At 36.8% G+C, this 10,698-nt stretch overlaps 1 protein-coding gene across 1 annotated transcript in view; it reads left to right on the forward strand.

Moving 5' to 3' along the window:
• The window catches only part of LGR5 (leucine rich repeat containing G protein-coupled receptor 5), an 88,052-nt gene that overhangs the window by 34,956 nt on the left and 42,398 nt on the right, over positions 1-10,698 (forward strand). Inside the window, exon 2 of the mRNA XM_009646270.2 lies at positions 10-81. Within this exon, the coding sequence (XP_009644565.2) occupies positions 10-81 (72 nt within the window). The remainder of the gene's footprint in view (positions 1-9; positions 82-10,698) is intronic.

Raw genomic sequence — 10,698 nt, forward strand, 5'->3', positions numbered from 1 at the left:
TCCCTACAGTGATCTCAGTATGAACAACATTACTAAGCTGCCCTCAAACCCCGTGCACAATCTCCGCTTCCTGGAAGAGCTGTAAGTATCATTGTATCCTTGATGGGCATAGTCAGCACTAGACACATTCCTGTGTTTGTCTCTCATACTTACTGTGGGAACCAGATAAAACGGTGCAGGAAAGCTGTCAGCCTGACACTTTTGGCACATGCGGAAACACTTAGTTGAAAAAAAACCAATTGCTTGTGATTCTGGAAATGAACTTATAAAAGAGTTACCATGAGGCTACAACTTCTCTAAGCAGAGACAGAGCCAAACAAATTAAAATTTTTAAACAAGGGCTGTTTAAAAGTGCTGGATTGCTTTTTGGAAATAGTTAAGCAGCAGGATATTAAAAGTTTGAATACTGGCTCATGTTTATTAAAATTGCAAGTAAAGCTGTAATCAAAACCAAAACCTGCTGCCTCGTTCTGCCTGTGTCAAGGACAATTGAGTCCACATTTCATAGTACCAAGGCTTCTTGTGTTAATCACTTTTAATTACTGTTTCCTTACTCTTAAATTTAGCATCCCTGAAGGCCAACTGTAAAATGCAGAATCCTGCAAAAAGCTTAGTTACGCTATCTACTACGTTCACTGAGGGGAAAAGTACACTGCAAAAACTAGCTAATCAAGCACAACATCAAAAGAGGAATGCTGGTTTGAAGTGGTGGTGACTAACCAAAAGTGAAAAGTATTGTGCATTCGTGAGACCTGGATTTGCAGTGACCCTAGTTATAATGGTCCAGGCTTGAAAGAAAATTTAGGTTTCTGAGGAGTGATGGAGACTCTGTAACTGATGCACAATAGATCTTGTGGGAAAAAGCCGACACCTGCATTTGCATGAGTACCTCTGAAAGTTGGATTAAAAGAATTGTCTCAGCATCCAGTCTCTTACGAAACATCGTTTATAAGCTTTTAAAAGTGAAAACCTTCTTTTTATGGCATGTTTAGCTGCTAACACACCATAAAACCATGTAAGATATGCAAAGTTGTGGTGCTGCCCTTTTTGCAAAGACATAGTCTATTTTACGTTATGAAATGTGTACAGCCCTCTGCAATTTAACTGACAACTTTTGATGTCCTTGCTAACACTCATTTGAGTTTTGGCACCTTGTCTTTCCAGCAGGCATCTATGAAAAAAAAAAAAAGTCATTAAAACCAGTTTGTAATGCTAACTTTGAACAATAACACTATTTGCAAGCTGATTTTTCTGTTCTTGTCTTATTTTTATTACAGGCAGCATTTGTATTTAGAAAGCATTTATTTTAATTCTCTCTATTCTTTTACTTACTTCTTTTCTTTGATTATCATTATGTGTATTGCTGTTGGTGCAACTTTCAAATAACATAGAGATAGGACATAACAGGGAAAGATGTCACACACCAAGTTTTAACAGTATCAAGTGCATATGAAGCGAATCATGCCACAAAGACCCTGCTTGTGGATTTTTGCATCATGTTCATGTTTGCTTGTCCACTTTCCTGTCAACTGTAATAACGCTACTAAAAGCTTCCAACCCAATGAGTTCTCTGCAGCCATTAAATAAAAGAAGAAAAACAAAAGTTTGGGCTTTTCTTGGAAGGAAATTCGAATACGTTAACCCAAGTCACCTTCACTCCTTGATTTTATGGTCCAAAGTTAGATGAACCAAATAGTGAGACTTACATCACTGCTTGAGAAACTGTTCAGCAGTCTACTTCATCTTCCTGATTAAGACCTTTGAAAGTGGTCTTACCTTATTCTTGTATTGGGCCTACTTTTTCCAACAGAAATATTAAACCATTATCCTTATAACCCTCCGTTCCAAACTAAGTTAATTCCAGTCCTTCATTGCTGGTAGTACCAGAAAAATATTTATTTCTTTACTATGTTTTGGTTTACATATACACATTCAGCTCTTCCATTTGTTTCACACAAGCCAATCATTTCCATTTCTCATTAATTGTGATGCTGTTTTGTGTAACCCTTCCAGTTTGTATTCACTTTTCAAATAAGCATAGAAAACTGAAGCCTTTGAAGAGGTGAGGCAACTGATTACTTCTTCTTAAGGTAGATTCAAACCCATTGTGCTGAGAGATTCTTCGGTGTTCAGAGGCATGTAATGCAACTCGGTCTAGTATTACACAGAAAAAGGTATAGACAATGGAATGGGAACTGGATATTCAATTTTGAAGTAGCGAGTAACAGCCATTGTTTTTCCCATGTTCCCCTAGGTTCATTTCTGAGCAGTGATTGTACATATGAAAATTATTTTGTCCATCCAGACCTTGCCATATGATTTTTATTCCCAGCTTACCTGGGAATTTTGTGGTTTGTTTATGTGGCTCAGCTAAAGGGGACTATTGCAAAATATAACTTGGCCTATAATGGAGAAATTGTAAAAATAAGATTTTATGAGATCTTTATACAAAAGCAAGGTTTCCATGAAATTAAAATGCATCTTAGAAAAGTCTATCTGCTTTTTGAAATACAACAACAACAGGAGCTTAAAATGCATTTTTTAGGGTTTTTCAGTGTTGAAAAAAGTGTTAATAATCCCTTTATTAGAGGTCTGGTTCAAATATCTGATAAAAGCTAATGATCAGTCCACAGTTTTAGCTTAGATGTTATGTCCTAGATGCATGGTTTGGCAGTACTGATAAGTCATTACCCCAAAAGAACTGAGATTTTATTAGGACAGTTAAACCAATTGTTTTGACTCCAAAGCAAGCAGCATTCTTGCTTGACCCAATACACAGTCCTGATGATCATCATGCCTGGTATTTATCCTTAACCGAAGACTTTGATCACTGAAATACAACATACCAAAACTATGCTGTATTTTTGAGGTGCACGTTCCTCTAATAATTTTGGAAAACATTGTGGCGCTTTGAAAACTGAACCATTCTAGCTCCTAAAAAGTTTGGTTTTGAGCAAGATCTTTTATTTGTGAAAATGGTGGGCCTTTCAGGCCAAATTTTCTCTTAAAGTGCATGTGATGGAACTCCCACCGAGAAAGAAATATGCTTCGGCTGCTTGATTATCAGCAAGTTGCTCTGCATGAACTTGTACAACACCATTAAGTCAAATTCTTCATTATAAATTCAAAATAACTGCAGATATTTATCAGTATGACTGAGTCCAAGACTCGATCTCATGTAGAGTATTTCTAGACGTATGTCATTCTACAATATGTGTAGAATGCCCATATATAGATGCCCAATATGTAGAATGCCCAGTAAGTTAGAGTAAGGCATGAAAAAAAAGTTTTGTAAAAAGCATAAAGAATTACCTGGGGTGGGACTCATAAGAAATTTAATAGGCAACTACATCCGAGTGTAGATGTATCATTTTGTGATTACTAACACTTCAAAGCAGTGCCTGAAACTGTTTTATTTTATAAATTAATGTCTCTATGAAGAGTGAGGAAGAAAGCCAGTAATAATCTAAAACTATTTGAATCAGACCTAACTACAAATATCTCCAACTAGATATATCTCTACACATACATACATATGCATAAATATATGTGCACACACACCCATGCATGCGCATATATAAGGCTTCTATTTTGATTTTAAACACGGGAACATTCCACAGATAAGCAAAACTCCAAGTGATTTTTAGTACACTGCTATTTTTCAGCAACTTAAAGTAGGTGTTCTAGTAAAACAGCAACAAAGGACTGTTTTATTACAATTATTTTACCTACAGAGTAGGACAGTTTCAAATAACATCCCTTCACAAAATCAAGCAACTAAGCCACCTTAAATTAATTGCAACCTACATACAGGTGCAAGGAAGTTTACTGACACCCGTGTTATTTCTTAAAATAACCTTGAAGAGAATTAAATATATCTACAAAGTTTTTCAGACTGATCATGGGATTATTGCAGCAGTTACTCGAGCAGAAGTGCCTTTAAAAGTGCATTTTACTACAATAGTGGAGTGCAGAATTACAGATACAATACAAAACAGACGTATTATGTGAATCTCACCATGATTTGTGTGGAAATCCCTTTATGCTGCAGAAGTGGTCAAGAGGCCACTGTATACGTGAAAATGAAGTCCTAAATTACCAGGCACAATCCATTACCATCTGTTCTTATTTATTGTTTTCCCTTTAGTTCTCTCTCTGTTTGCTGTTTCTTCCTACAAAGAGGTTTTCAAAGCTGTTAATGGGAATTAGGTGTTCTTTTCCCCACTGACTTTGAGCAGCGGGACTGAGCTCTCTGGTCATTTATGTCTTTGAAAACTGAGAGCATTAGCTCCTGGGATCTTGTACAGTCTTTATTTTTGTGGCGGTGCAGGCACGTTGTGGCTAGCACTGAAAACTTGATTCTGTACTTTTTACTATTATGTAAGCTAGTAGAAAACATGAAAGTACTGCAGCCATAGTCCAAAACTTTTTGGAGAAAGTGGAGGAACCTTGTAATTTGCTTCAACAGTCTTTGGGCGGGATGCTTAAATACTAAAATCTTTCCCAAAGTTTAATAGATTTCAAAACCTCCAAGGCAAAAGAGTAAAAATACCTGCAACTGACATGCATAACAAAAGTAAAAATAAAGTATCGTCTAGTGATCTCAAACTGTCCACACACGCTTCCTCCCAATGTCACTTAAATACCAGTTTTACAGTTCTGGCACAGCAGGTTTTAGTGGAGCTGTTCCTGATGGAAATTGGCTTGTGCCACCTCCGTCAGCTAAAGTTTCAAGAACTTTCACTGCTAAATGACTTACGATCCCATAGACAATTTCAGAGGTGCGCACAATCTAACACATAAGTTGTGAATTCAGTTTCTTCACATAAATTGTGAATTTGATTTCTTCACTTCACACGTGCATGAATGTAGAGACAATCTGTTCAGACTATGCCACTGTGTTCGATACATGGTGTTTGTCAGTGAGAGGTACCTGTCACCCGCCAGGCAAGTGGCCCATGGCGCATTGTAAATTCTATTGCCGTAAGACAGACTTTGCTGATAACTCAGAGCTGTGGCTCCCCAGCTTTGCTTTAATACAGCCAGGGAGGCACTCAAAGTCCTGACAGAGGGAAGTGCACCGGTCATCTTGAAATTAACCATATGTCGGTAAAAACAGTAAGAAGATGTTTATCTAGTTAATCAGTTGGAAGCAATTATGATAGTTTTCTCCCCTAGTTTTTGCATACACACAGTTAGTTTGGTTTACTAGAAAAGAACAAATCCAGACACAGAAGATTCCTACTGTACAAGATAACAACTTCTAACCTTTGCATTCACAAAACAAGGGCCCTGGTGTTCTGGAGCTGTCACTGCCTTTGTTGCTGTCCCTTTGATGCCACCAAAGCGAGTTACAACAAAGAACTCTCCCATGTGGATGTGTCAATGTGGCACCCTCCAAGCTGCCCTTTTTGCTGTCTTATCAAGAATGACAAGATGAGGAACAAAAAAAAGAGAAACAACAGAGCGAATGTCTTACTAAATTAGAGCTGCTTGGATTGCTTGTTGAATAGGTTGTGCTGACAGACAATTATTCTGGAAATGTTAATGCAAATTGCACGGAGCAACCTTGACACTGGAACTGCTGTGCATCTGGGGTGTAAAGGGGCAGCAGGGGAGAAGATGGGGGAAGAAAGAAGATAGATAAAAGAGAAGTGAAAATAGTGAGATAGGCACGAAGTGGAAACAATAAATGTTCTAGGTCGGTATCCAAGAAACCTTGTCAGTGCTGCTGCATTTCTCTTACTGAGCACATCTTGAAGTTTATTTTTGGCTTGTAGCTTGTAAATGCTTTCTGGAACTTATAATTTATTATCCAGCAATATTCGTTAGGAACTAGTTTAGAATATCAGAAAAAGTCATAGGAAGAGCTTTTTGTGTTACACGATCAATACAGATAGTGAAATTATATTTAATTAAATTACAGTGACATGATGCTTTATTAAACACACTATATATCTCTAGATCCTGAGGCAGGATTTTAATTTAAGTCTTACACATTCTATGTGTACTGCAGTAGCAAGTAGGCAGAAGTAATTTCCTTTTTTGTCAGTGGAAGCTCAGCCTGTTTGTAGACTGCTTGATTTCAGTGCGGTGTACACTTCTGATACCTACACTGTTCGATTTTCCACTTGCTTAGGATTACGGGTAATTAAGTCAACCAATATCACATTTATATCTAGTAGGCTCACAAGCACAGTAAAACCAGTTTCTTCTCTCTTAAGTTGTTTTTTTTTAATTTCCAAACAGAAGTAGCAGTAATTTCTGCAGTAATTCTTTGGTGTTGCTTCATTGTTGTTTGCTTCTCACTCAGGGAACAGTAGTAACCTTGCAACTTGTATCTACACAATTGGTGTCCTTTGCCTCTCACGCAGGAATAACAAAACAGCTAACATTTTTCATTATTGATAGTTTGATTATGGTGTGTTGTACTGCGGTACACTTCAGCCAATTCCTGGTTTTTTTTATTATCATTATTATTATTATTATTATTATTATTATTATTATTATTATTATTATTTCTTACCCTTTCTGGTGATACTGACACTACTGGGATAAAACCAAAATCAGCATTGGAAGTGTAAATGACACTTGGAAGACCCAGCCTAGGAAATGTAATGTATATGATCCACCATTTGTTGCTCCATCTTGCTGTAACATTTAAACACTGAGAAAGGAATTTTAAAAGACTTAAGACCATTCTGGGAGCAGCAATTTGGTGACAGCACTCTTCAAACACAGAAGTGTAGCTATGTCTCTTATTGATTGCACCCTTGGGATCCGCTGAAGGGAATCAGCATAGGATCTCCTGGCTGATGTTGAGCACCTCCTTGGAGTTGGCCTTGCTGCAATCAGAAGGCAGGTACCTGGCTGCCTGTTTATCAGAAGGGCGCTGTTGGAGCCCTCTAGAACGACACTGCCTTCTGCAGCACTGAGAGCAAAACAGCTTGTTCTCAGCGCTGGCCACAGAGAGAGCGCTGGCTTCATGAAACAAGAGATCAGTTGTCTTTAGCAGTTATTGGATCACACTCGTGCCAGGTGCAGTCTCTGCCTTTTATAAGCGGAGAAAGAAATGGTACAGTTTAGACCATATCCTTAACTGACAAAAATCTATGATCTGTTTTATCAAAGCCAGCTCAAGATCAAATACACACTGATTTCATTCCAATTGCTTGAGGTCAGTTGGAGTTATTCCAGTTTACACCCTATGAGAATTTGGCACATGCATTTTAAAAGGCAATTAGGCCCTAAAGCAAGAGCAGACTGTGTAATATTTGAATTTCCAACTAAACTGTAAGTAGCAATAAATATAATATACAGCACAATTATGACTTGCACACTCCCCTCCCCTTTTTTAAAGAAAGGAGAATATCTTTACATTTTCTTCTTTGATCTCTCTGGGCATCAGATTTTTTAATATATCATTTGACCCACATTTCTTTTTATATTACTAAATGATAACAGTTTTCATTAATGTGACAGATTGAAATATAAAAAGATAATTAAAATACAAAGTAACACTTAAATTCCTAGTCTAACAAAGTAATTCCTCATAAACATTTTGAAATACATATGTTGATATCATCCATTAACTAATAATTAACACAGTAATTAATCACCCATTAATTCATACATATTGCATTGGCCCAAGCATAATCACTAATAAATATCAAATTAAACTCTTATCTCAAAATGTTAGTTGACTTTGGGTAACTAAGGATACCTGATGAGTATCCTGACTATCAAAGCTTTTTTGATATAAGAAGCAAGAACATTTCATGTTACCTATTTATAGATGTATATGTAAGCTGAAGAAAATTATGGTCATTGAAATATATAAATTATATATTGGCTATATAGTTATATAATTGGACTAAATATACATGTAGTTATGTGCTTGTGTAACTTTAAGTTTGGCAAGAAACAAAACTGAAGCAAAAGATTCAAGATCGGTAATTCTGCCTTGAACAAAGGCATTTTTTTATATCCAGAACAAGTTGTTTTAGAAAAAGATTTGGAAGTACATGTTTTCCTGTTATACTTCCACATTATTCCTCCACAAATACCCATTTCCTTTATTAGAAACTGAAAGAATAGTTTTAGGATTGGTACTAGTGCTACTGGTACAACTCCTCAGAGGAGAGGTAAATTACTGGCAAATACGATACTGAGGCAGGATGCAAATGAGAGTCCTATTTCTACTTGTGTCAGCACAAATTTTTCCACAGACATCAATGAGGCTAAGATTTCACCACGGATCTTTATCAGTTATTCAGAACAATTATGGCAGTTGGAGAGGTGGATCAGGCTTTCTTAAAAGAAGTTTCAAATTACAAAAGAGAATTCCTTATCTGTACCCCAGGTATAAAAGACACAATCCATGATTACATGAATTTTAATGGAATTTTCTACATGGCATACTAATGTTTTAGCACCAAATTCAGGAAGGTTAGTACCACATAGTAGCAGAATTGTCCCAACTGTTGGGGTTTTTCACTTTCTCAGGCCCTCCGTACTTTCAATTTCTGCTCACAAAATCAAAGATTTTTTTCACCAGTTTCTACGTTCTTCTATATAATTCCTTTTCAATTTTCTGTCTGGAGAGATTGTTAGTTGTAGTATATAATGCAGCAAGTGAGGAATGAAATGTCTGTTTTCCAAGAAAACAGGCAAATATAACACTGACTGAATTGTGACATTATTGATGTTCACCTACTCATCTTTAAACATACATATATATATATATATATAACCAAATTCATAATAGCGTTCCCTTAGCTCATGCAGTCTTTGCTCTCATTCCTTAAATAAAATCAGCAAACCAGTTAGTGAACAGAAGTAAAATGCAGTCAAAGGGACATCAAGGCAAGTAGCTCAAGGAATTAATTTTGTAGAAATTCCTCAGTATCCTTGCACAGTTGAAGGAGGATTTCAGATTGTACTCACAATTCTGTGTAGGATATTGCAGTACATGTGGACTGATGAAATGTAATGCAACACAAGTGATGCAATGATATATAACCTAATCTGTATTTAAGGGCATGCACTGGCACTAGTCTAGAAACATTGAGTCAGTCTGGTATTGCTATTACAGTTTACTGGCATAATAATGAGTCCAATATATTTATCATAAATTTGAGTGTAATGAAGTTCTACTTAACTGTATCTGTTCTGAAATAGAATTACGACGGATTTCACTGGATTTTCACTTCTTAATAGGGGAGCCTGACTCTTTTTACACTGTTTGTTCCTGCCATATATTGAGCCACACCAAGATCCAGAGTGCTGTCTATTCTCCTACATTTCAGCACCTTGCAAGATTTGATCAGTAACTTGTTCCAGAAAATTCCATTGTGCTAATCCTGTTAGAACACAGCATGAATATTAATTAATGTAAACGTATGCTTTTTCCCAAGACTGTTATCTTCCTTTCATGTCCTTCCTATAGGTTTGATACTACTAGATTTTGAAATACACTTTCCAGGTGCTTGTTCAGCATTTGCTGGACTAGATCGTACTCAAGCAAGTAGTCACTACTCATATTGTACTGTCACTGCCTGCTGCAGACAGTGAGGAGTAGCTGGGTTAGATTTGCCATAGCTTCTTTGCACAGTTAGTGAAGAGGTGCTTTCTTTATTAAACGCCATAGTTTATTAGCTGTAGAGAGAAAACTTTTGTGTTTCAAGTTCATCTTCCATCCCAGCAGGTAATGAGGAGATGCTTGTACCAGGCCAGGCTTGTCCTGATGCAGAAAACATCCACGCACAAAACAGTTTTGAGTTGGCGAAGAAAAATACTGTATGAGAAACGTAAAGGAAATAGGTGACTGTGCTTGGTCACAGCTTCATGTTTATTTGCCTCTTTCTGAGGAATGAAGTTTTTCTTTTCAGACATGAGCAACAATCAAAGGAAAACAAAAAGAAGTTTCTGATCATTTTTAGAGCTTTCCGTGGGTGTCTCATTAGTTGTGTTGTCTTTGGGAATGTTCTCCTGACTTGATGACCATCATTTCTCAGAACTATGACACTGCAGGAGAGGTCAGAATACACTAAAGGGGTAAACAGATGGGGAACACTCAAAGGAGAGCCCAGACACACCTTTCCTTAGATCCGGCCCCAGGCCATGAACCTGACCTGCAGCATTGCAGCTATTCCAACAGTGAGCAGAAATTGCCAGCCAGGCTGAACTGCGTTGAAAGATATTTTATAAATTGCTGCCATTTGAAAGGATGGAGGCAACATGCTTTTTTCTCAGTTCATTTGTTCTGCATCTTGTAGAAAGAAACATGCAGTAGAATAAAAACTTAGCCTATGCTTAAGCCAAAAGCATCCTGGTATCTTGACTCCAACAGTGGCAAGTAGCAGGTACTGAGGGAAGCGTGTGGTAACACTTCCCCATAAACTTTTCCAGCCTCTATTAATTTGCAAGATTATATGAAGGAACATAAGTAAAACCTAGTTCTAAAATAATATAGCTCAAAAAATATGATCCAAAATCAGTAATGCTGTGTACTTTTGATTACTTTTTCATTAAAGAAATGTGATACATTTGAGCCTGAATGTACTTAATGAAATATTTCTAAAATAATGTCAGAAAAGCTGGAAATAAATACATTTTAAAAAATGAAATTCAAAGTTATTCAAACAATACAAGCCAGCCATTTGGTTATGTAAGCACTATAAACAAACTAGTTCATTC

The sequence above is a fragment of the Egretta garzetta genome, unplaced genomic scaffold (genome assembly GCF_000687185.1).
Source record: "Egretta garzetta isolate BGI_Z169 unplaced genomic scaffold, ASM68718v1 scaffold68, whole genome shotgun sequence".
NCBI classification, from domain to species: Eukaryota; Metazoa; Chordata; class Aves; order Pelecaniformes; family Ardeidae; genus Egretta; species Egretta garzetta.